The sequence below is a fragment of the Micromesistius poutassou genome (assembly GCF_964030765.1).
Source record: "Micromesistius poutassou genome assembly, chromosome: 12".
In the NCBI taxonomy this organism is placed as follows: domain Eukaryota; kingdom Metazoa; phylum Chordata; class Actinopteri; order Gadiformes; family Gadidae; genus Micromesistius; species Micromesistius poutassou.
In genome coordinates this window covers 13243819-13271051 of record NC_140282.1, presented here as the reverse complement: position 1 = coordinate 13271051, position 27233 = coordinate 13243819, and the positions used below count along the sequence as shown (strand labels likewise).

Below are 27233 nucleotides of genomic sequence, written 5' to 3'. Positions count from 1 at the left end.
CACCTGTGATACGCAGCAGTGCTATACTTGTGGATCCCTGAGCCACAGCGGAGAGCTGCAGGGCCTCCACTGCAAGACCGCGCTGCACTTCCTGTGCTACTGAGGGGTGAACTTCCTGTCCTGCTGAGGGGTGCACTTCCGCTGCTAATGAGGGCAGTGTTGCTTTGCAGTGCCCAATTCTGTTTTTCTTTTTTTGCCTTATATTCAAAATGCCAGATGCTTTTATTGTATTGTTTGTGTATTCAAAGTAAAATATTTACATTTCTCACACACCCTCTCACACACACACACACACACACACACACACACACACACACACACACACACACACACACACACACACACACACACACACACACACACACACACACACACACACACACACACACACACACACACACACACACACACACACGATTGATTAAGAATGAAAAACAAATGACATATTTAGTGCCAAGATTTTGCTTTGTTATGCTTGAATTTCCATGGGAATAGCCACAAAATGTAAAACTATCATCTATAACTTTTACCAGAGTTTTGTCCTTCCAAACTATAACATGCTACATGCTGTTTTATATGCTACACATATAAAACACACTAGTAATAATAAAAAATGAAGCATAATACAAAAATCAAGTTCTGAAAACATGTCAATAAAAATCTGTTAAAACCTAAAACCATGTATCCCTCATTAAACACAAGAGCCAAAATATATACAGTATGTATGTCTATTCACTTCTATGTGTACGGCCCACATGTATGCATGTACAATACACATGACATTTCAATTTCATCCAGGATCAATGAAGTATTCATCTATGTTTATATAACAGTTAGTTCTGACCAAGTAATTTGATTTTACAAGAAGCATTCCATGAGTGCTGATATTGAGTATAACAGCACTGGGACTTTTTACTATACATAATATCTGTTAATGTTATTAACGGTCTTTATGTAGCTTAGATTGCAACAAACTGCACTGCAAAGATGAAAATATTTCCAGACATAACATTTGAGTTGAATTACGTATGGTCGTCAGAAGAGGACGAAGGGAAGGAAAGAAGCCTGGATACTTGAACGCAAACCTCCAGGTGTGCTCATATGACATCAGCCGACTTCGAGAAATTAGAGAAGTCAACAGACTCTTATTTCAGTGGTTGCACAATAAATGAAAACATAGATAAATAGTAGGCTAGCTGGTCTTCAGTAACGTGTAGACCTACACAAAGTAGCAAGCTAGTGTGTTTATGTTTTGCTTGGCAACAGTTCAGTCCCAGTCCAGTTGCGGATCTATTTGTGTTGGCGGGGCTAAACAAATCATTAAATAAACAAACAAATCATAATCTGTTGTTGCTTATTACTGTTAAATAATAAATGGTGCTTGTAGAACTGTTGTATAAAAGCAATATCACACTCGAGGTCGTGCTGTTGTACTAAAGATCAGCACGGCTGTGATTAACTTGGGCACTCGGCCTATGGCCTCGTTCCTACGACGAATCACAGGCGTGCTGATATTCAGTACAACAGCACTACCTCTCGTGCAAAATTGCTTAAACAGTAGCCTATATAGGAATTAGAGCCGACCAATACTGGATTTTAGGGGCCGATGCAGATACGGATATTAGGGAGTAAAAGATTGCAGATAGATATATCAGGCTTTATCCTCTCTACATCTATCTATCTATCTATCTATATATATCATTGTATCCTGGGGGTGGAGCTGATATACACAGAATATATTCATATACATACAATAAATGACAAGGGAGATCTGTCTTTACTTATTTCAGAAAGGATGTAAACATGTCTACTAGGTATTGGAGAGGATTTCAGAGAGGGTGTGTAGGTCGCTGAATATCAGCTAATGTTTGTCCAAAAAAAAGCCTGTTGAGTGCGCACACATAGGCCGGGATCCCTCATAAACTGCCCCTATGTATCAACACACATACGCTTGTGTGCACAGTGTTCCTTGTGGTAAACACTGAACGGAAATTTTTTATCAAACTAAAAAGTCTAGACAATCAAAAGGCTGGGAGAATCTCACATGTAAACAGGGCCTAGATGTAACGAGCACATTTGAACTCTTTCCCACCCCGCTCCTATACGTACATCAGGGGTGGCAGAACGATGTTTTGTCAGCCTGTGGCGGCATAGCTCATTAGCTATGCCCAATAACCATTGACATATTCAAAGTTTCCTTCCTGTGAGCTCGCCTCTCCCGTGTCTCTACTCTCAGATCCCACTGAGCACCTCATCTGCTCGCTTCGTGCAACCTGCTCCGGACTCCTGTATCTCGGACGGCTGGAAATGATGCTCTCGATGAGACGCTGTATTTACACAATGCTCCTCGCAGCGAGCTCAGTGGCGGCTGGGAAGTACGTATTCGTTGATAAATGGCGGGCCTGGCCTGGTGCTCAGTTACACTGTCGGACACACTTCACCGAGCTCGCCTCCTTCTCCATCAGCCAGGACATGGATGAGATCCACAAGGCGGTACAAGGAATAAATGTCCGATTTTTCTGGGTGGGATTGTACCGCGGAGAGACCGCCGGGGCGAGCTGGCGTTGGTCTGGGGGCGGCAACGCCTCCAACCTGCCCTGGGCGAGTGGACAACCGTCCAGCTCGGGGCACCAGGCTAAACTATGCGTGAGGTGCCAGGAGGAAACATACGATTTGTACGCCCCCACGGACCCTCGCACCCGCCGCTTCCTCTGCCTGAACCTGGTGGTGGTGGTGACAGAGCGGCGGACCTGGGAGGAAGCGCTGGAGTACTGCCGGGAGCGGCACGACGACCTCGCCAGCCTGGCCTCTGAGACGGACCTGCTGGTGGCTAGCCGCGAGATCCGGGAGGCCCAGGCCGGCGAGCGTGTGTGGGTGGGGTTGAGGCACTTGGGGGCGCGCTGGATGTGGTTGCAGGGGGAGCCGCTGGGAAACAACGCCTCCCTGCGGATGGGCCTGCAGGGGCAGCCCTGCTCCACCTGTGATACGCAGCAGTGCTATACTTGTGGATCCCTGAGCCACAGCGGAGAGCTGCAGGGCCTCCACTGCAAGACCGCGCTGCACTTCCTGTGCTACTGAGGGGTGAACTTCCTGTCCTGCTGAGGGGTGCACTTCCGCTGCTAATGAGGGCAGTGTTGCTTTGCAGTGCCCAATTCTGTTTTTCTTTTGCCTTATATTCAAAATGCCAGATGCTTTTATTGTATTGTTTGTGTATTCAAAGTAAAATATTTACATTTCTCACACTCTCTCACACACACACACACACACACGATTGATTAAGAATGAAAAACAAATGACATATTTAGTGCCAAGATTTTGCTTTGTTATGCTTGAATGTCCATGGGAATAGCCACAAAATGTGAAACTATCATCTATAACTTTTACCAGAGTTTTGTCCTTCCAAACTATAACATGCTACACATATAAAACACACTAGTAATAATAAAAAATGAAGCATAATACAAAAATCAAGTTCTGAAAACATGTCAATAAAAATCTGTTAAAACCTAAAACCATGTATCCCTCATTAAACACAAGAGCCAAAATATATACAGTATGTATGTCTATTCACTTCTATGTGTAAGGCCCACATGTATGCATGTACAATACACATGACATTTCAATTTCATCCAGGATCAATAAAGTATTCATCTATGTTTATACAACAGTTAGTTCTGACCAAGTAATTTGATTGGACAAGAAGCATTCCATGAGTGCTTTATAATATTGAGTATAACAGCACTGGGACTTTTTACTATACATAATATCCGTTAATGTTATTAACGGTCTTTATGTAGCTTCGATTCCAACAAACTGCACTGCAAAGATGAAAATATTTCCAGACATAACATTTGAGTTGAATTACGTATGGTTGTCAGAAGAGGACGAAGGGAAGGAAAGAAGCCTGGATACTTGAACGCAAACCTCCAGGTGTGCTCATATGACATCAGCCGACTTCGAGAAATTAAAGAAGTCAACAGACTCTTATTTCACTGGTTGCACAATAAATGGAAACATAGATAAATAGTAGGCTAGCTGGTCTTCAGTAACGTGTAGACCTACACAAAGTAGCAAGCTAGTGTGTTTATGTTTTGCTTGGCAACAGTTCAGTCCCAGTCCAGTTGCGGATCTATTTGTGTTGGCGGGGCTAAACAAATCATTAAATAAACAAACAAATCATAATCTGTTGTTGCTTATAACTGTTAAGTAATAAATGGTGCTTGTGGAACTGTTAATATAAAAGCAATATCACACTCGAGGTTGTGCTGTTGTACTAAAGATCAGCACGGCTGTGATTATCTTGGGCACTCGGCCTATGGCCTCATACCTACGACGAATCACAGGCGTCCTGATATTCAGTACAACAGCACTACCTCTCGTGTGAAATTGCTTAAACAGTAGCCTATATAGGAATTAGAGCCGACCGATAGTGGATTTTAGGGGCTGATGCAGATACGGATATTAGGGAGTAAAAGATTGCCGATATCAATATATCAGGCTTTATCCTCTCTACATCTATATATCTATATATCTATACATCTATATCGATATATATATATTAGGGGTGGCACGGTTTTTGAAAAAAACTCAACCGTGCGGTTGGCATGTCACGGTTCGGAGTGTGTGTTCGTCGTACGGTCCTACGGTTCAGGCTATTTATGGCATGTGGAATTGATTCCCGTATGTGACAATGTGTTTCCCTTTCACGCGAAAGGAGCGTGGAGTCTGGAGTGCTGCGCGCGGGTCGTTAGAAATGGCAAGTGTGAGAGACAAGGAAGACTGCCGGAGTTGCAGGATGCGCCGGCCTCAAATAGGTCTGGTGTGTGGGAACATTTTAGATTTCAGGTTGCCAATGAGGACAGCGGAAATAAAAACGACAGAAAGGACTGCGACTGTGTGCAAGCATTGTGCAACACGTGTTCAATATGCTCTTGGCGACACATGCTAGCTCACATGCTTACTCATCTGAAAAGACGTCGCCCCAATGTGTCGGTAGACAGCATAAGGAAGAGAGAGCCGCAGGTTACGCAACAACTTCTCTCCTCAGCATTTAAGCAGCCTCTCAGTGATAACTCGGCCAGGCCAATGGCCATAACGGAAGCGATCGGGTTGTTTATTGCAAAAGATACGATGCCATATAGTGTGATTGAGGGTGAAGGATTTCGTCAGTTGATGAAAATACTCGAGCCCCGCTACAACATTCCCTCCCGCCGACACTTCGGCACCTCTGTAGTTCCAAAACTATATGACGAGACACGAGAAAAACGTGCCAAAGAATTGTCCCACACAGCCCACGTAGCTCTCACCACCGATGGATGGACCTCCAGGGCCACTGAAAGTTACCTCACAGTGACTGCTCATTTACATTACTCCGGACTGGGAAATGAGAAGCTGCGTTCTGCAAACCCGCCCCGTTTATGAAAGTCATACCGAGCATACGTGAGCATCTCTCTGAAATATTGACAGACTCGGTGACGGAATGGAAACTGGAGAGGGCCAACAGCACAATTCCTGTCACGACAGATAATGCTAAAAATATAGCGAATGCTATCAATTTAGCAGCGGGACTTGGGCCACAGATCGGGTGCTTTCGCACACACAGTAAACCTTCAGCCAAGAGCGCAATCTCGCTCAACCCTGTATCCCGACTCCTAGGGAAGGTTAGGAAGGTGGTTAGCTTCTTTCACCGAAGCACGACAGCTGCCCATGTCCTAAAAACCAAGCAGGATATGCTGGAATTGCCTGTTCACAATCTAATACATGATGTAGCAACTCGTTAGAACTAACTCACATATGACATGTTAGAGCATTATGTGGAGCAACAGGCAAAGACGTGAAGAAAAAAGCTACGGAAACGTCTGTGTTAAATGACAGTGAGACAAGACTGGCAAACCCCTGAAGAATGTAACCACCTTCATGAGCACAGAGACATCCCCCTCAAATTCGATGATTATCCCAATGCAGAAGATGATCCTGAAATCCACGACAACAAGTGCAGGAGGACAGTAACAGTACCACAATCAAAGAAGCTAAGGCAGCAATCTATAAAGACCTTAAAGGCAGATACAATGACCCTAGTCTTCAGGATTATCTGCACAGAGCCACTGCACTGGATCCAAGATTCAAGTCAATGCCTTACCTGGAAGAAGCCTGTGTTAAGAAAATCTATGATGAACTCACCAAGGACATTGTGGACATTCAAAAGCAGGTATTGTGTTTTTATTTTGTATATCTAAAGTAAATGTAATGTATCATCAATTATCCTAGTGATAATGGCTGTTTTTTTGAGAGACCTCTCCTCCCCAGAAAAAATCTGCCATGGCAATGGTATTTGCAGACTTGTTTGCAACAGAGGACAGAAGCACAAAGCATTTGTCAGACATCATTCATGAAGAGGTCACCTCATACAAGGCCACAGGCTGCATCTCTGTGGATGAAGGTCCACTTGCATGGTGGAAGAGCAATGAGCATAAGTATCCTCACATTGCTAAGTTGGCACAGTGTAACCTCGCTATCCCAGGTACATCTGTTCCAAGTGAGCGCGTTTTCTCGGCAGGGGACATAGTCACTGCAAGTAGGTCTCGCCTCCTGGCAGACAATGTGGACAAACTCACTTTCTTGCAGAAGAATATGAAAATAAAATGAACAGAGGAGTGTTGTTTCTAAATAGTGCAGTGTTTGATCAATGTTTATGCAACATTTATTGATAGCCACTAGCCAGCATGTTTTTTAATATTTAAAATATTACAGTGGCACTTTTACTTTAGATAAGAACTCTATCTTTATGTTTCCAAATACTGCACTTTAATTCCAGATGAAAGAATGTATCCTCAGTCTCAGAGAACAGAAGTATTGTTGATACTGTTTTGTGTTGAGCTGGTTGAAAGTATGCCTCACTTTATGTTCTTGGCCTTTGCTATTGTTATGGCCTCATTATTATTCAAAAGACAGAGCTTATTCAAAAGACAGCTTTAAGAGTTACACTTTCTTTTAAAGGATACAATTTATTGTGAGACCTAAACTGAAGATGGCAGTTATTTAAATTGATATTCCATAATATTTCAATCTTTGTGTGCCAAAAAGGGGCATACATTCCTGCAGATGCCAATACACATTCTCCCTTTTTTGCCAAATAAATAAAAAGATTGTTGAAATCATCAATGTCTTCCCTCTTGCTGTATCAAAATCTCACCTATAGCTTAGAGTTTCCTCAGACATGGTCCCAATCGCTATATATGCTGAAATATGTTTCTGGAGTGTTAAAGATTAAAAGAAAAAATAACAACAAGAATCGTACCGAACCGAAAGATACGAACCGAACCGTAGATTTCAGTAGCCTATATATGTATTAGAGCCCGACCAATACTAGATTTTAGGGGCTGATGCAGATACCGATATTGCCGATATTGATATATCGGACGATATTCAAACTATAGATATATCAGGCTTTATTCACTTCTCATCGTATCCTGGGGCTGGAGCAGTTCCTTAGGATTGGCTGCTCACCCTCTAGCAATGCTTTGGGCCACAGCAACATTGCCTTAAAACCATGAGCTAAAGGAACCAATGACCTGTAGTATGGGGAGGAGCTAACTACCTTACATTTAGCAGATGCTTTTATCCAAAACGTCTTACAAACGTTCATACACATTCACACACTGACAGCCAAGTCAACCATGCAAAGCGAAAGGTCAGCTAGGAGGAGCCAGGGATCGAACGAGCAACCTTCCCGTTGGAAATCAACCCGCCCTACCTCCTGATCTGAGCCAAGCTTCACACTTAAACATGATGTAAAACTGTAGGTGTTGGGATATACTGTATATTTTTTTATGTAAAGTATATGCACATTTTATAGGGTACATACAGTACATGCACAGGATGTGTGTGTACAGCATATATGTGACTGCACAGTTTATGTGTATGCACAGTATATTCGGTATGCACATAGGGTGGATGTGTATAGGGTACAGTATATCTTCACATTATATAAGGCATGTACAGCATATGTGTGTGCACAGTGTCTAGGGTATGTACAGTGTATAGGGTATGTACAGTATACCCATGCTGATGGAGTACCTTGCAGCGGCTGACAGCAGGTTCTTTGCGTTGGCGGCTGCAGGGTCCACGGACAGGGACTTGGCAGCCAGCAGCAGCTTGCTGGAGGCCATGGAGATGTTCTTTAAGTTGCCAATCACCTGAATCTGGTCGTCCTTCTTCTAAACACCACACATTGAGACAAAGGCCCCATTATAGCAGAGGACAGGAACGATAATAGGTGGACAGGAGATAAGATGATTGCAGTAGATGAAGGCAGATGGATGGATTAATAGATGATAGATATTATAATTATAGATGATGGGCACCGAGCAAGAGAGCGTCAGAGAGAGAGAGAGAGAGACAGAGAGAGACAGAGAGAGACAGAGAGAGAGAGAGAGAGAGAGAGAGAGAGAGAGAGAGAGAGAGAGAGAGAGAGAGAGAGAGAGAGAGAGAGAGAGAGAGAGAGAGAGAGCAAGTGAAAGAGAGATTGATGAGGGACAGAAAGAGAGAGCGAGGGAGAGCGCCGGACGGCGACCCAGAGGGAGCGTACCGGAGTGTGTCCGGCCATCTCGATGCCGGCGTCCAGGAAGTCGTCGAAGTCGTGGCTGAACTTGCCGGAGGCGGCGGCGAGCTGGCGGCTGGAGCTGCGTGAGGCGTGGACCACGTCGCCGGCCGACTGGTTGAGCTCGGCGGCCGTGTGCGTCAGCTCACTCTGGGCCTCCTGGAAGGACTTGGAGGACAGAGGGACCTGGGCAGCACAGGGGGAGGGGCGGGTCATTTACATGCAAGGTTTCAGTGTGGTTTCTACTATAGGCTGAAAGGGTTTGATTGTCAGTTAAGTTTGTGCATATCAGGATTATTTCTGATATGTTGGCAAAGCGGCATGCACACTGTACATGGATATATTGAATTTTTTTATTTTAATTTAATTTAAATTATTTAAAAAAAATGTAAAGCACCAGTAGAAATTATACTCATGGATACAAAGTCTGAGTCTATTATTTGAAACATCCATGCAACCTAGGAACTTTTAACTTCTACCAAGTTAATTTTTGACCCATTTCACATCCAAACCTTTAAACCACACCCATTCCAGCTCATGGTTTGAGCACCACGTGGAACCGGGCTAGTACAGTGAGGAGTACAGTAAGCCTGACACTGCAGTCTGTACATTGCAGTGCTGACAGGTGACTCACATTGTCCACCATCAGCTTCTTGCTGGCCTCCCCGATGCTGCGCAGGGCCATGTCCACGTCCTTCTGGCCCGGCAGGCAGTTCACGCAGCTGTTGAGGGAGTGGGACACCGCCTTGGCCACCTGGAGACCACAGGGGGTGGGTGGGGTGCTGGGTGAGCGTGTGGCTTGATATACACCCACTATTGATATCAATGGAATATATTCATATACAGTACATAGAATTGCAAGAGAGCTGTCTTTACTCATTTCGGAACAGATTTAAAACATGTCTATCAGTTAGTGGAGAGGATTTCAGAGAGGGTGTTGTAGGTTGCTGAATATTGGCTAATGTTTGTCAAAAAATAAATATATTTAAGCAATAGCTCATGACTGGCTGTGAAATGTGCTCATTATACCACAGTTAAGGGGCGTTGTTCGAAGCGGAGGGGTGGCGACCCTGCTTTTATAAAACGGTTACAAGTATGGCGAAATGAAAGCCATAGACACACTAAATTTTGAAAAAGCAAGAAAGTAAAAAAAAAACTTTTTTTAAAGAATACAAAAATGTAGTCCCTCCCGGCTGCCTGCAAAGTGCACGGCGGTTGCTATGCGACACACTGTAGCGTCATACAGAGAGAAGGCTCGGCTAGAGACTGTAGCTTTGTTCGCCGGCAATTTAACCTACTATCGAGCAGTTCACTCGCCGTGTGCCTATTGCTTTCGTTAGTGTCCTGGACCTCTCTCAATCGCCTTGCTCACTCCCGGAAAAACAACATTTCCACCCTCTCCATCAATCAACGTATTTTTAGGCTTCAGTGAACTATGCTATTTCTTTCACAAATAAATACGGAACTCTGCAAACTGATTGGACATCATAGCAGTTATGTATACGCTCATTATACAGTAACAGTTAGGAACCAATCAGATTGCTTGATTTAAGCCACCCGTTTTATAAAATTTGACTATAAACTACAAAACACACGATCACAACCCAACGGAACTACAAAGTCCATCAGCCCCCTGTGAGCCAGCTCACCTGGGCCAGCCTCTGCTGACTCTCAGCGTCCCCGGGACAGTCCAGCGCCTGCTTGGCCTCGTGGATCAGCAGTGCCGAGCCCTCCATCACGTCGCCCGCCGACTCCAGCATGGCGACGGCGGCGGCGGGGTCAGTGGTCGCGGCGGCCACGCCCCTCGCCGCCTGGGCCAGGGTCTTCAGCGCCTGCGCCGTCTCACTGGCAGCTATTCCTGCACGTTTAAAACAGGGTCACATGATTTAGGACAGGGGTTCTCGGTATTTTCGGGGCTGGGGACCCCCTTACAGGAGAGACCATTTTCCAAGGACCCCCTCATAATAGAAACACAGATTAAGCGTAAACTTATGCTGCGTTCCAGGGACACTTTTCAGCCCATAAGTTACGACTTATAGTCACGACTCACTACTTGGTAGCGTTCCAGGCAAGTCACAACAAGTCATGAAAACAAACCCTTCTGCGGCTCTGTGGGCTATACTACGAACTTGCGCTTATCTTACGTGTAAGATTATGTCAAATATGATACAGGGGGAGCTCCGCCTATCCAAATATTTTGTATCTCGCAGGTGCATTTACACTGTTACTGGGTTTTGGCACGCTTGCCACTAATATGGGGGGGGGGGGGGGGAGTGGATGTGTGGCGTGTGAGCGTGTGTAAGCAGGCAAAAACGTGTGTCACACGGTGAAACCGTGAGAGTTGGCAGCTCTGCGGGTAGAAGGTTCTCGTGAAACTAACACGAGTTACGGGTGCCTGGAACACACCATTATTAGCATTTGTACTATTAGGTGCCAATGGAAATATTTGCATTCTGAAACTTTTCAACCTAAATACTTCAGACAAGTGGTATACAGAAACAAAAAGAAAAAAGATAATACCATTTGTATACTTTTAAACAGAGGGTCATTTATTATTTAAACTGCATTTTGACTCAAAGGCATTTGAACTTTTCAAGTGAAAATGAACAATGTCTAACTGTGCGTTCACACCAAATGCGACGGGGCAACACGATTCCATACAAAGTCAACGTAGAGACGCGAATTGGTCAAAATTTGTCGCTAGAAAAACCTGCGACAAGATTTGTTGAGTTGAAATATTTTAACTTTGCAGCGACATTCGTGTGATGACAGCCAATCAGCGTTCAACCGGCCGGGCTAACCGCTCCCTGCACTCCGCAGTGAACCGCAGCATGGAGGAGAAAGTGATTGTTGCCGTTTGCGACTCCCAGAGCTCTATATATAATATTATATGATATTATATAATATATAAATATATATTTAATATAATATATAATATCACGGCCAAAAGCGGTGTGCGCCTCCGGATTATATTGTTAACCCATAAACGACGGGCATTCCGACGTCTCTCCCTCTTCCACAACAGGTAAAGACATGCAATTACGGTTATCTCATGGATGAGAATGAATTGGCATGAAGCACCGTCGCCGGGAAAAAGATGTCGCAACAAAACTTTGGCGACAGCGCAACTTGGCGAAAAATGTGTCTTTTGTTGTGAATGCACAGTAAAGCTGGCTTTCAAGTGCCCCAATTTAAAATAATAATCTGTGATAAAAAGCAATGAACAAATCATCAACAGTTATGATTAACCATATAGCTATATATAACTATATATCTATATCAATATTATTATGATATATATACAATATATACATATATATTGTGACTGTCAGCCAAGAGTTCTTCAATTCTCCTCCAAACAGTGTGATCAAAGAGTTACAGCTTTCAGTTTATTAGATGCCTCCATCCCAACGATTACGGGCAGGCGGAGTTACATTTTTCGCATTCAAGTAAAAATAAATAAGAAAAGCGGAATCAATTTGTGGCGCTCGTTGTTCAATCTGTGGCGCAGCGCCACATATTGGCCTATGTGTGGGAAACGTCCAAAAGCAGCTTTCTTTAAATGGAAATATAGCCATTACTTTTCCCTCCAAGAAATTAAGGGGACAAGTGTAAGCGTGAAATGCACATTATGCCCTGGAGTCAAGTACCTGTCCACGTCGTTGTCGAGTAATTCCAATTTAATGAAGGATGGGGAGAATGGAATGAAGATTGGATGACTTGGGTGGATGGATGGGAATAGTGAATGAATGCATGGCTGGATAGATGAATGCATGAGTGAATGTTCATGCTAAAGTTGGATACAGTATGTCTACCTGTTGTCTAAAGTTGTGCTGCATCTTATTAGATTTGCAGTAAGTAATACATTTTTTGTAGATTGCTTAGAGAGCATCATTGAATTTAGATATACCGGTATTTATTGGCTGCGGCCTACTTAGGTGAAATTGTCAATGGCCAGAGATTTTTTTTTTGTTGTATTTTTTTTATTATTCTCAATGTATTACATGTTCATATTTGGATATTTTTCTATACATTGCACTTTTCAGTAATATTGAAAGCACTTATTGTTACATTGCGTAAACTACTTACTTTTAGAGTTTGTAACTCTAAAGTTACTACTTTAGTTAAAGTACTACTACTAGAAAGTACTACTTTAGTACTTTCTGGGAGAAGTAACTAGTACTTTAACTAATTACTTTTTTAGAGTAACTTGCCCAACACTGGTCGTCAGCCAAGTGAGTCTGAATTAAGGTCTCGCTCTCTCCATATGATTTAATGGACATGTCGAGATTAATGTCGACATTTTGAGAATAAAGTCGACATGATATTTCAATTTTATTTTCGAAATGTCGAGATTAATGTTGACATGTTGACTTTATTCTCGAAATGTCGACATTAATCTCGTCATGGTAAAAAAATAAAATAAATCATCATGCGTGTCCCTAATACGCCGTTGTAGTATTGCCAGCGGACCCCTGTGGGTGTGCTTGTCTAGGACCGGCCCCCAACCCCATCTCCAAGTCAAATAAAAAAATAAAATGAGCAATAGCCTGCAGCATTCTGTGTGTAACATTCTTATGATTAACCAACGGTCATCTATGTATTCAAACACACAAAGTTAAGGATAATCAAATAAAAGCAGTAAAGGTTGCACAGGGTATGGAAAAAAGGAGGCAGGAGCAGGCAGGCAATAACCCCAAGTTTGCACATCTAAAACCTTTAATTAATTTGAATGGCAATTTAGGATCCATCAAGAATCCATTCAATGCAGCATTTTTCATTAAGGTTGGATACACATTGTAAGTGTATTAAAACAGATGCGTTAACTACACAATCAAACAGTTCCTGGAGTGACATTTCAACTCCCGAACATTAGCAGCGGTTGAGGCATCGTGCAAATCCCATCAGAGCGTATCAGATGCTGTTGTTTTTATGTCGACATGATAGGATAACATCTGTCAGACTGGATGATCCACTGCGTCCTCATCATTCTCGTGGCCAGGAATGCTTTCATCTCAGCCTCCGTTTTTAAATATTACATGAGACCTACATTAACGGCTGAACAACATTATGTGGTGACTACGGACTGCCCTATATGCGTCAGCTCCTGCCGTATAACTACCAGGGACAGAGTGCGCACACAGCTCTGCCGTCTAGTTAATGATTCAGTAGTAACCCATGCGGAGAGTAGAGATAGAGCTTTGGAAGCGGGCGTACGGTACTGACCTGTGTAGTGTTCATTCCCCTGGGCAGCGCAGGTGAGCAGCTGGGCCATGGATGAGCCGACAGACTTGGACGTGCTGCCCAGGTCCTGGGCACACTTCTCCAGCTAGATGCAGAGAGGTTTGGGTGCATGGTTTAGTATGATGTCGTATTGGACTGTCGGATGTCCACTCGAACACTCATCTCTGGGTCTTGGGAACTTGGAATTTAAATTCTGATTCTATGAATTCTATTTCATGTTCTGTTCAATTCTATTAAACAATCTTAAAATGGGCTTGAGTCAGAAAGAAGGAAAGAATGCAAGGAAATAATCTGAGGGAAGAAAGGAAGACAAGAAGAAAGAAATAAAGAAAGGAGGGAAGTAAGAGAGAAAAAAGGGAAAGAGGGAAATAAGAAATAAAGAACAAAGAGGAAAGAATGAAGGAAACAAATACATAAATGTTGCCGTACCGATTCCCCAGGCAGGGGCTTAAGCTGGCCAGCGATGGCGGCCATCTTCGCGTCCTGCAGCTCACTCTTGAGGTTCTGGATGGCGGTCAGAGCCGAGTCGATCTCCATCGGCCCGCATGCCTCGTGGGCCTGCACAACAGAGCAGAGGTACACCTCTTGTTTATTGACCCTGTGATGCTGCTCAAACTTCAGTGTTAATAACCTAAACACTGCGGCAACATATAGAATGTCAGGGGGAAAAATAAGAAAAAACACATCAGGTATGGAGGAGCAGTAGCAAGTGTTGAGGAATGTTTCCGACACCTGAGAAGGGCTGATGTGTTTCTTGGTAAATGTAATTTCCTTATATATGAAATGTCAGCAGTGACTGTTCAACAGGTTTTCAATATGTTCAAATGGTACACATGGAGCTGTTTGATTGGTAATACTCAATAAAGCATGAAGCATCCTCGCGTTCTCTGCATCGTCCGTCAACATATAGCAGGGTAACAGTGTCGACATTCGGGTACCATGGCAACATAAGGTACCATGGCAATGAAGGGCCCCAGAGAGAGTGCATTGGGCTCAGCACGTGTCCCGACGGGCCCGGTACCTTCTGCGCGGCGGTCCTCAGCTCCGCCAGGCACGTGGCCAGGTTCTTGGCACACTGGCCCAGCTGCATGGCCGCCGCCTGGTCCGTTACCGTGGGAACTGAGGACTTTGAGGAGGTCACCATCTTGCTGCCCGGCTTTAGAGTTCAGAGTGGTAGGGGGGTGAGGATGGAAAGGAATATACACAGTTGGGTGATACAGCGCAGTGCATTTCTTTTTGAAAAAAAAAAAAGGGCCAGCTACTGGATGCAATTTTGACAATGCAAATACACTTGTACAGAATAGAATAGACAATGCACTTTTGTAGCAATGACTACACAACCATTTGATATTTGCACTACCAAGTCTTCCATGATTGATCTTGCTCTAAAATCACTAACACAAATCCATAACAAGGTCATGTCCTGTGCTTAATAGAGCCCTCCCTCTATACCATTCAAACTGTGATGGATTTGCTTTACTTGAACTTTAACACTTTTAAAATCATTTCTTGTTTATCTGTAGCAATCGTACAAGAAAAAAAAAAAAGATCAAGATAATAACCGTGTCACCTTCAACGCGTCTTCACACATCCCACACCTCTGTTCTATTAATACTATTTTAGTGCTCAAGAACAACGGTGAGATAAAGCCGAGGTGAGACCCCGGGAACAAAACAAAACACTTCATTAATCACGTCTGCGGTACCCCGATCCCACCCTGAACCCATAAACGCGGTGTGTTTATTCGGCACCTGGAGGAAGTTCTGGCTGGCGATGATAAGGGCCAGCTGAGCGCTGAGGTCGTCTGGCTGGGCCTGGCTCCCGCGCACGCCCTGCACCAGCTGAGGGATGTGGTCGGCAACCGCCTGGACGCACCGGAGCACAGAGCTAAGGGGTACAGCTTACAGAACACGGGGTACGGCTTACAGATCACAGGCTAACGCCAACGGGACACGGCGTTCAGCCGACCGAACACTGGGTACAGTTCACTGGACGTGGGGTACAGTTTACAAAACACTACTGTGGTAGTATGGTGATACTAGTACTATGGTAATCCTAATACTACTACTATGGTAATCCTGTAGTACTACTATGTAGTACATCCTGTAGTACGACTATAGTAACCCTGTAGTACTGCTATGGTAGTATGGTAATCCTGCAGTACTACTATGCAGCATGGTAACCCTGTAGTACTACTATGCAGCATGGTAACCCGGTAGTACTACTATGTAGTATGTCAACCCTGTAGTGTTACTATGGTAACCCTGTAGTACTAATATGTAGTATGTCAAACCCTGTAGTACTACTATGGTAACCCTGTAGTGTTACTATGGTAACCCTGTAGTACCAATATGTAGTACGTCACACCCTGTAGTACTACTGTGGTAACCCTGTAGTGTTACTATGGTAACCCTGTAGTACTACTGTGGTAACCCTGTAGTGTTACTATGGTAACCCTGTAGTACTACTATGTCGTTAGTCTGCCCACCTTGCAGCTCTGCACCAGCTGCTGGTGGGCAGATGTGTTCTTGTTGGACGCGGCGGCGTTCTGAGACGCTGCGATGGTCTGCGTCGCTGCTGCTGCTGCCTGCTTCGCTGCGTTCTGAACACACACACACACAGCAATACACACACAGCAATAAACACACACACACACACACACACACACACAGCAATACACACACACACACACAGCAATAAACAAACAATGTATTATTAAAAACACATCAAAATAAACACACAGCATTATATAAACCCATGCACACAGCACTCTCTCACACACACACACACACACACACACACACACACACACACACACACACACACACACACACACACACACACACACACACACACACACACACACACACACACACACACACACACACACACACACACACACGGTTGTTACAAATAAATTGTGTCCCTTTTTCATACTGAGCCAATGACATTGCTTCCCACTGAAGTGAACATCTACCATCTCCAGTAAATGGCACTAATACATGAATGGTTCAGGCCACTCACGGGCCATAATTGGTAGCACACCGGTTCCATTGAGACTTCCACGTGACAAAAGGAGAGTTGAATGACCAGCCGATGGGGAATGGGCAGTTCGGTGAGAGAGGCTGAAATAATGAGCATCTGGGCCTAACCCTAACCCTGGACCTGGAGTCAAAAGGGTTGCTCAAGGATGTTGCGATGGAGCGGTGGTCTAAAGCGCCAGGGTTAAACACTGGGCACTCAGGCAGAAAGGATAGTGTGTCTGTTATAATGCTATGTTATCATTGAACTGCTCACTTCTTTCTATGTTTCGGACATTAATCTCCCTATTGTCGGCACACACGGAATGTAAACGGCACGGGTCATTAGAGAGACTTTAGAGACATCACTTAAAAGTGTCTCACTTAAAAGTTACACAATTAAACATTGCTACTCCCAGTCATATATTCTGTATTTATTGTTTCATTTACTCTTATTTCAAGTGTTCGTCATCGCTACTCCGGTCCTGTAATTACGCTGTGGCACCCGGGCTGTCCTCTATACACATGCTTCAACCCGTCTCAGGATGGCTGACCTCAAGGCGGTTGATGAGTTTCTTCTTGATGGCGTTCTGCGCCGCGGCGTTGGTCGCGACGCGCAGGCCCTCGGCCGCCTCGCGCAGACGCTGCTGCTGGTCCTCGTTCTCCGGGTACGCGGCGGCGCCCTGAAACCCCAGACACAACAGCGCTTTGGATAAGACACGCAAACACCCGGACCGACACCCGGCGAGCTTCAATACAACGCGGACGAATCGGAGACAAAGTGGTCTCAATGACACAGAGAAACAAGTCGAAATGAAGGGGACGACTGGGACAATAAAACACAAATGCACTCAAACTGGTCTCTTTACGAAATGGAGATAGTCTCAATGGAAGAAATTTTGTTACGCCACTGGCTAAATCGAGACACAGGTTTCAATACAAGTCATAAGGTATAAATAAATGAAGGCCGACTGTTTCAATACTGGTTTCATAAGGGCAAATAGATTCAAACTAGTTTCAAGAAAACACTGACACTCAGATGAAGGCAAACAATACCTGCTAAGCAACGTCCAAGTATATGGTAGTCTACTTAAAAGACAAAACTCTCAAAATGTGTTATAAAGCTTGATTCTCTATTCATCTCTATTCTATGTTTATGAACAGAATATTATGAAGCCACTTTAAATACATCATTTGAGGCTGTTATTTTCCACTTAGTGTTATGTTGCTTGTGCTGTCTGGCATTCAAGCCAATGATCCCTCCCACTGTTGCCGTTTATTTGAATGGCTGTAAAAAAGAACATCTAGGCAGCCATTAAATGAATTAGCTTACAGCTGGGTGCAGAAGGGTGTGTGTGTGTGTGTGTGTGTGTGTGTGTGTTAGAAAATTGGTGATTGTGTGTACCATCAACAACCATCAATGTTCAGAGGAGAAACCGAGGCAATCCATCTCCAATGCAACCATTTCAAATGTGAAATTGACGGTTTTTCGGGCCGAACAAGAAAGTATTTTCTCAAGCAAGAATAGATTTCAGCGTCTAGACTGTTCGGTCTACATCCTGTCAGTCTCTAACCAACCAGCAAAATACAAAAATCTGCATTTGTACCACCTAGATTTTCATGCAGGGACCGGAAACATCATTACCTGCATAAAAATGCTTTTCACTATGACCTTTAATATTAGCTTGTTTTTTTACTTTGTATTCCCCGTCTTCATATGTAAAGTGTCTGACTATTATAAATATAATCCACTAGGTTCAGGGTGAACCCTTTGTAATCGTAATCTCCCAGCGCTTGGAACACAGCTGGTGGAGGAGGACAGCGTATCCTATCCACATGAGGGTGCGGAGGGCAGCCCGGTGGCTACGTCACCTTGGCCGCCTCCACCATCCTGGCCGTGGCGTCGGCCAGCAGCTTGGCCGCCGCCAGCAGCTTCTTGGAGTTGTCCACGTCCACCTCCGCCTCGGCGTCCGAGCGCATGGCGTTCACCAGGTCAGAGGTGGCCTGGGCCAGCACGCGCGCCTGCCGCACCATCTCGCCTGGAGGAGGAGGAGGAGATACGTAATGAGGAAGGAGAGGAGCAGAGAGGAGCAGAGAAGGGGAAGAGGAGGAATAAGACAAAGATGAGGGAGAGGAGGCAGATAGCGGAAGAGATACATAATGAGAAAGAAGAGGAGCAGAGAGTGGAAGAGGAGGAATAAGACCCAGATAGAGGCAGCGGGGGTGGTTGAGAGGAGGAAAATGAGGAATAAGACAAAGATGAGGGAGAGGAGGCCGTGGTTGAGAGGAGAGAAAGGGAGAATAGGTGCGGGAGGTATCCACAGGGAGTCAGTGGGCAGTAATTCCAATCTCCAACTCCATTGGAGTCCTGTCGTGAAAGTGAAAGATTCAAACCAATCTATGAGGCTTAACTTGGCCGTGCTGTGGCAGGATTTCCTCGCCTGTCCCTGCGGGCTGCCTGACTTTCAAACATAAATATCGATATCTCCTTTCCACCCCGCAGAGTTGGCCACCTGTTCACACCAGCATTGCTGTTGGTTGGTTTTGTGAATAAATGGATGTCACAGCCTAGCTTAAAAATGTACCACTCAACCCTAAATGAATAAATCCTGTGATGATATGAATGATCAAATAGATCTTTTTTTAAAATAGGTGGACCAATCAGAAACACCTTGTTGGAATGTTTGTATGCCTTTCTTAAGCTCCAGAGAGCGACAGTCAAGAGGCTGGGGTTGTCTTGGGTGTTTAGAATGAATCTAGATTATTACTAATACCATGGGACACTGCAAGTCCTCTTTTACTCAATACATCCTCTGGATTATCATAACATCCTGCTGTGTGCGGACATCCCAACTGCGCCATGAACTCAAATAGTTAGGAGACGGTATAATAACCCTCACATATACATCAGATACATCTTACAACCAAATGTCTTCCTAGATAGCACTGCATACACACACTTGGTCCAAATGGTAAATCTTTTCTACCTTATGTTCATCTAATCATACTTCCTCCCAACCATCAGGCTACGTCGAACTACGAAATATTCCTTATGCGATAAACCAAGCACACACTCTGAATCGGTGGTCCTTTCATTTCGGATTCGATTCCACTGATTCCAGTGTACTCGTTGTGGGGGCCTCCACCTGGATGTTGACCCACAGTTTAAGTAACGCTGCTCTACATTGCTCTGATTCTAAGGGCCCTTTGTACAAGGCCCTTAGAGGACACCCCAAGCCACCCCAACCACAAACCCTTTGAGCTCCCGCCGTCGGGGAGACGGTACCGAAGCCTCGGGGCCAAAACCCAGAGGATGAGGAACAGTTTTTTTCCCCCAAGCAGTCAGGCTCAACACATGATAAAAAAAGACTATTTAAATACATATTTACTGTATTATTTACTGTAATTGCACATCATTTTTGCACTGCATTTTCCACTACAAACAACCGTGGCTGGTACCACTGCCACTTGATCACTTGACATTTCTGTTACTTACTTATTTTTACTTATTTTATATATTTTTAAATATCTATTTACTTTATATTGTATTGGTGCTACTATGTGTGTGTTGAAGGACCAAGCATAAGAATTTAACTATTGTGTACTTGTATACTTATAAGTGCAATTCTGATTCTGATTGACACAACAGTCTTTTCCTCCACGGCTGTGCTCACCCGCGTCTCCCATGGAGCTGAAGATGTTCTCGGTGACGTTCATGATGGTGTCGGTGGCCTGGTCGTAGCGTCCGATGGGCTCCCCGCGGGACGTGTACTGCCGCACGTGCTGGAGGAGCTCCCCCAGGGCTTGGCTCACCACGCTGGCCGCCGCGCTCACCTGCACGCAACGCAGCATGTATGGACGTGCACGGCTTCACATTGGCTATTCTCATGATAGGTTTTGTTTTTAGATGGGCACCGCAGACGGATCCTACAGTGTAAAGGGATCATCTAATGTATATGTATGTAATTGATTCATTGTTTGCAAAGCATAAACCGGCTCATATGGCATTTGTCCCCGGGGATAACCCGTATATTAGCACTGCTCTGGTTATGGAGGAAGAGGCTTTTTAGGTCGGGTAGAATCTAGTGAATCTAAGTTGATCCAGTTATTTAGCTTGCTTCAATGGCTGCAGCAAGCTTTGTTTGTGGGCCAATTTGTTTCATATCGGGTAACCCGGAGTATGCAGAGAATAGTAAATCATAGCACAAACAAAACAAAACAAACGTTCTGACCTGGAACTCAGATTTCAAAGGAGAAATTACTGGCTGTGGACATTATTTTCAGAGAAGCTTGTTTTTCAACTGAGCCAGTATCCTTTAACTCTGATGAAATACTCATGAATATTCATTATATATATCTCTTACACAATTATTTTACAACCCTTGTCTGTGGGGTGGGCTTTGAATTGACATCGTTCTGACATACTGTCCTTAATAAAACAAGGGCAACAGTGCTTGGCATCCCGTCTTCACTTCTACTCTCATACAATCCCAATTCATACAATGCAGTTGTATCTTTTTTGTTAACTAAAATCTTTGTTGAGTAAACTGACTGTGGGAGGGATCTCTGGCTAAATGACAGAACAGCATTGGTTTGTGTGAGTGCGTGAGCATGCAGACCCACCTGTTTGAGGAGCTCCCCGTCCTCGGTGGCGGAGAGGCAGGCCTGGACGCAGCCCTCCACCGAGCGGTCCACCAGCTTCCCAGCCTCGATCAGCTGCTCCTGGCACACCGGGGAGCTGATGGTGGGACTCACCACCTGGAGGAACGGTGTGAGATTATAGGGGGGGGAGGGGAAGGGAGGAGGGAGGAAGAGGTATGGGGAGGAGAAGAGAGGGGAGAGAGGAGAAGGGAGAGGAGGGAAGAGAGAGAGAGAGAGAGGAGGGGACAGGAGACAGGAATGGGAGAGTGAGATGTCAACCAGGCAGTGTAGAAGTGTTAAAGAAAGACAGGGAAGGTGGGAGGGAGGACACACAGGAGAGAGAGAGAGAGAGAGAGAGAGAGAGAGAGAGAGAGAGAGAGAGAGAGAGAGAGAGAATAAAATGTATAAAAGTAATGATTAGAAACAGAGACGGAAGCAGTCTAAGGTAGTAATCACATCAAGGATCTAGTCTATGCGGTTCATCTTTGAGAGCGCTGCAGTCGTAGGAACGATGTGCTGGGCAGAGAGTGCAAGCGTGAGAAAGAAGACAGAGGAAGAGGAGTACTGAGCTGTCAAACACTGAGGAAGAGGGGGAATACAAATATACTGGATACTCTGGAGCACAGCCCTAATGTCCTCGGAAATAACAAGCTCAAAAAACCCTGAAACGCTTCAACATGGACACGGTCCACAGCAGGAAACAGACTTCACCTGGCAGGGACATTCACATGGGGAACAGTGACTGCAGAAAGACAGAAAATAGGCTAAAAAATACAGAAAAGGCCACCAATAGAGAGATAATACAAATATGCAGATTGTTGTAGTCCAAATATTATGAGCAGGAGAGCATATGAAGTTCAATCTGTAGCCAAAAGGGCATTTCAATCTGGCATGGTGGGATTTTAATTAGTACAATCTACAAGCCTTAGGATTATTCTGCACCTCCTAAACCGCTGCTTGCTGTTTACTTCAAACATTTGCTAAAGCAGATAACCCAGCCTTCGCTGTAATGCACTGTGACAGCCTTGAGAAATATAATCATGAAATTAGAAATACGATTTTGAGTGTAAATTGTGTGCAGCAGAGAGATGTAGTCATTGTGAAATTTCAACTAAAGAAGGTGGAAATGGCGCTGGAATAATTGTTTGTCTTTTATCAGAAAAGGAAAAGGTAGACATTGGATCTTCTCTTTGGTCGCAAGCAGATTAAAAAAGGGTGTTATAACTGTGTGTGTGTGTGTGTGTGTGTGTGTGTGTGTGTGTGTGTGTGTGTGTGTGTGTGTGTGTGTGTGTGTGTGTGTGTGTGTGTGTGTGTGTGTGTGTGTGTACGCACCTTGGCACAGGCCACGAGCTGGGAGGTAGACAGGGCGCACTGCGTCGCGGCGGCGATGACCCGGTTCTGCAGGACCGTGTCGTCGGCCACCTGAGCCACGTTCTTCGCCTTCAGAACCAACATGGCGGCCGCGTTGGCCACCGCCTTCGCCAGACTCATCAGAATGTCCTGGAGGACAGAGACAGAGAGAGAGAGAGGGAGAGAGAGACAGAGACGGAGAGAGAGACAGAGACGGAGAGAGCGAAGCAGACAGGGAGGCCGAGGCAATTGAGAAAAAATACACCACACACACACACACACACACACGTAATTAAAAGTCATTATAAACAACTTCACATGATGAGTTTATTGGTACACTTTATCTCAGTACAAACATAATTGATTGCAGTAATTGCTACATTTTATTAGGATATTAATTGAGGGCTAAATATAACAGCGAAAAAGTGATCGGTAATTTGTCAAATGTAATTGACAACAATTAATCTCACAACCATGAACAGAATAAACAAGCCATATTAAATAAGCAAATCGTTAAAGAAATCCGACACAAAAGGTAGGCACAGTGAGCTTCTTAAGGTTCTGAGAGATGTTCTTAATATGCTGATTATGTTCTGAGTGAGGATCTTATCGCTCTAAGAAATGTCAATGTGCGTTCATCTGTGCTTGTGACTTCATCTGTGCTGGTTGGGTGAAGACGTTCCAGTGCGGTGTGTGAGGTTCTAGTCCAGAGAGTGTTGTGGTGTGTGAGGTTCTAGTCCAGTGAGAGAGTGTTGTGGCGTGTGAGGTTCTAGTCCAGAGAGAGTGTTGTGGTGTGTGAGGTTCTAGTCCAGAGAGTGTTGTGGTGTGTGAGGTTCTAGTCCAGTGAGACAGTGTTGTGGTATGTGAGGTTCTAGTCCAGTGAGAGAGTGTTGTGTTGTGGTGTGTGTGGTGTGTGTGTGTGTGTGGGCTCTGTACCTGGAACCTCTCATCCGTCTCGTTCTCCCCAATGTGTCGCAGGAGGTCCCCACTGGCCTGGCCGATGCTGCCTGCGGCGGTCAGCACAGTCTGTCTGGGCTGTAGACACACATACACGCACACTTTACTTAGTTCCACAGTTTAAAATACAAAGTACAAGGGCCCAAATGTTGTCAGATACTCTCCTATGTCAGGAGAGTACAGCAGTATAGTATATTGTGTTGAGTTCCGAACACAACGCTATACTGAAAGCGCACACTCACACACGCAGACCCCCTAAAGGCATGGGTTTTCAGTCAAGTGAACTCACTAAAGCTTTATGCTGCAGTGCATTCACCAAACTTCACGCCACACAGTTCTTCAACTGATCCAAAGTGTTCAGGCTCCATCCATTTGTGTGCTCATGGATGTCAAATTGCCTGACCGACGGTTTGGATGTAAGAATTCATAAGGGGCTGTGATGCAAGATTCAATATCAACATTCTCAGTAGGCAGGAAGTTACCGCTTTTCCAAAAGTAGGCCGTGGTACAGAAAATGGAGGACATACGACAACCAGCAGCCGCAGGGTCATTACACCTTTCAGTTATTAATAATTCCAAAAAGCGTCTCTCTCGTCTCTCTGCAGCGCCACAGAGTAGCAGTGGCTCTCCGTGGGGCTTAGAGAGAGCGAGACATAATCCAAATAGCCTTTTCTCTTGACCTGATCGCCAGCTATAAATCCAAGGTCTGCTGTGTGTGCCCGGACCTTTGCCCAGGCTGTGTTTGTTTACACCCAGCAGGAGTATGACAACAACCTCCCCTGAAACGGGTGAGAACAGCGGCCGACATGAACAGGAGAAGGTGCATTCTGGAGCTCGGAGATGGCAGCAGCTTAATTAGCATATAGCTTGTGATATTGTAGGACACTCGGGTTGTGCTACTCCCACAGAGCTGCTAGCAGATGTAGTGGAGCCTGTGCATATGATCATCAGACAGTCTAATAGCACCTTGCAAAATGGGAAAAGTGGAGATTAGAAATGTTACGTCGGAGCAAACAGCCAATCTCTGATTCCGATACCATTTTTAGAACGTTCAAACGTACTCTGAGACGTATCCAGCCTTCAATTCTCTGCGCTATTAGCTTCAAATATGCACAACAATCTAAAGTACTTTGTACTATTAACTTCTAGGTTTTGCTTCATAACCGACTGTGCAGGTGCAGGAATCACTTCCAAAGAGGATAAAAGTTGCCGACATATACATAGAAAATAAGTTGATGAAAAAAAACAACAGTTACCGGAAACTTTTTAACCGATGTTTGGCCTCTGGAGTTTGACAAAGTACGTGACTAGTGGATCAGGTGACTGGCTTACTAGATGATCATGTGACTAATGAACAGGTGACCACATTACCAAGTGCCTAGGTAACTAAACGACCAGGTGACTATATCACTATGTGACTAGTTTACCAGTCGACCATTCGACCATTTGAGCACCATGTGGCTAGTCAGGTGACCCCTTAACCATGCGACCAATAGGTGACTCCTTAACCAGGTGACCACCAGGTAACTCCTTAACCAGGTGACCACCAGAGGACTCCTTAACCAGGTGACCACCAGAGGACTCCTTAACCAGGTGACCACCAGGGGACTCCTTAACCAGGTGACCACCAGGGGACTCCTTAACCGGGTGACCACCAGGGGACTCCTTAACCAGGTGACCACCAGGGGACTCCTTAACCAGGTGACCACCAGGGGACTCCTTAACCGGGTGAGCTCTACCTCTCCGGAGGCGGGCTCCACGGCCTTCAGCAGGTCAGACACGGCGCCGGCCAGCGTCCGGGCCGCCCCCATCAGGTGGTTGCCCCCGCTGGTGTCGTCCTCCATCAGGGCCGCCAGCAGCTTCACCCCCTTGGACATCTCCGTGAGGTTGGACGAGATGGTGGTGATGGCGCAGCCCACCGCCGTGTAGTCCGTGTCCGTGGGGTCGCCTGGTGGGAGAGAGGGGAGGGGGGGGGGGGGGGAAGGGATAGGAAGGGGTGGGAGAGGATAGGGGAGGGGATAGGGGGCGAGAGAGGAAGGGAAGAGAAGGGGTGAAAGGAGAGGGAAGGGAAGGTAAGAGGAGGTAGAGAGAGAGGGTGTGAGAGAGGTATAGAGAAGAGTGGGGGGGGAGGGTATAGAGGAGAGAGGGGTGAGGGAAGAGAGAGGGGTTGTGGGAGAGATATAGGGGAGAGAGTCGATGGATGTCATGGAGAAAAATTAGGACATGAGTGGGGGGGGGGGGAGAGAGAGAGAGAGAGAGAGAGAGAGAGAGAGAGAGAGAGAGAGAGAGAGAGAGAGAGAGAGAGAGAGAGAGAGAGAGAGAGAGAGAGAGAGAGAGAGAGAGAGAGAATAAATATATAATACAAGTAATCTGAAAATGTCAGTTATGCAGTCTGTTTTCTAAATACAATATACAGAAAGACACTTTAATGTTCATGCCTCAACAATAACCATAAATGCTAAGTTGAATAACGGTTCTCTTAATAAAAACCAGACCCAAGAGAAATAACCACAGCACTTATCCTGCAAATAATTGGCCCATTACACATATGTGGTCTGAGTCGTAAAACCAAACAATCTTTATATACAGCAATACACCACAACACATGCCCTCTTCCTACATCATCCCTACATTTTCTGAGCCTTGACCAAGTACCATCCATTTAAGACTTGTACCATTTACGCCATTTAGCAGACCATTTTACATCTATAGCTTATAGAGAATCCAGGTGCTTTGCATTCTTCTGAAAGCAATCATGAGATAAAAGATAGGGCTGCGCTTGGCAGGGCTGAGGCCATCTACAGGTAGACTGTGGACACGGAGGACAGCCCAGGGCCCGCACCCACCTGCTGTGAGGTTGACCACCGAGGCGGTTCCTGCTGTGATGGCGTCCACCTGGGAGTGGATCTCGTGTTTGGACTCGTCCACCTTGTTCTGGATCCACACCTTGGACGCCTGCAGGAAGCGCACACACACACACGAACACGGACACACGTTCAATCGATGCTCAAAATGTTGTTGTATTCAAATGAACACAACAACAAACATGTTTAAAGGACTGCTATATGTCTGAAAACTGGTTGTATCTCTGAAATATTGCTGATGGTTGTTTTGCAATGTGAACTCCATTTGCAGAGAAACTTAAAATATGTTTGTTTAGCTTTGTCTACATGCATTGTATTTGTGTGGTTATGCACGTGTCTTTATCTGAATGCCTGTAAACAAACATACAGATGTAAACATGTGTATTGTATTGAATATTAAACCGTACCATGTCCTGTCCCAGTGGGGGGAGGTTGTCCACCTCTCCCAGGTCTATCTGGGCCTGCTGCACCGCTTGCATACTGGTGTTGATGGTTCCCATCAGAGCCTGCTGGGCGGAACTCTGGAGAGCGGGTGGATAAACCAGGAAAAAATTTATA

General features: G+C 45.1%; 1 protein-coding gene across 1 annotated transcript in view; it reads right to left on the bottom strand.

Annotated features, from left to right (window-relative positions):
• tln2a (talin 2a) overlaps positions 1-27233 on the bottom strand; it is a 104591-nt gene that overhangs the window by 33528 nt on the left and 43830 nt on the right. The window contains exons 15-32 of the mRNA XM_084476311.1: positions 27083-27196; positions 26658-26766; positions 25551-25759; positions 23791-23889; positions 22837-23004; positions 21487-21621; positions 20538-20697; positions 18736-18902; positions 17418-17546; positions 16332-16445; positions 15595-15708; positions 14865-14999; positions 14273-14401; positions 13826-13928; positions 10249-10457; positions 9234-9353; positions 8588-8785; positions 8077-8216 (exon numbers count right to left, since the gene is read on the bottom strand). Coding sequence (XP_084332437.1) covers positions 8077-8216; positions 8588-8785; positions 9234-9353; positions 10249-10457; positions 13826-13928; positions 14273-14401; positions 14865-14999; positions 15595-15708; positions 16332-16445; positions 17418-17546; positions 18736-18902; positions 20538-20697; positions 21487-21621; positions 22837-23004; positions 23791-23889; positions 25551-25759; positions 26658-26766; positions 27083-27196 — 2552 coding nt within the window. The remainder of the gene's footprint in view (positions 1-8076; positions 8217-8587; positions 8786-9233; positions 9354-10248; positions 10458-13825; positions 13929-14272; positions 14402-14864; positions 15000-15594; positions 15709-16331; positions 16446-17417; positions 17547-18735; positions 18903-20537; positions 20698-21486; positions 21622-22836; positions 23005-23790; positions 23890-25550; positions 25760-26657; positions 26767-27082; positions 27197-27233) is intronic.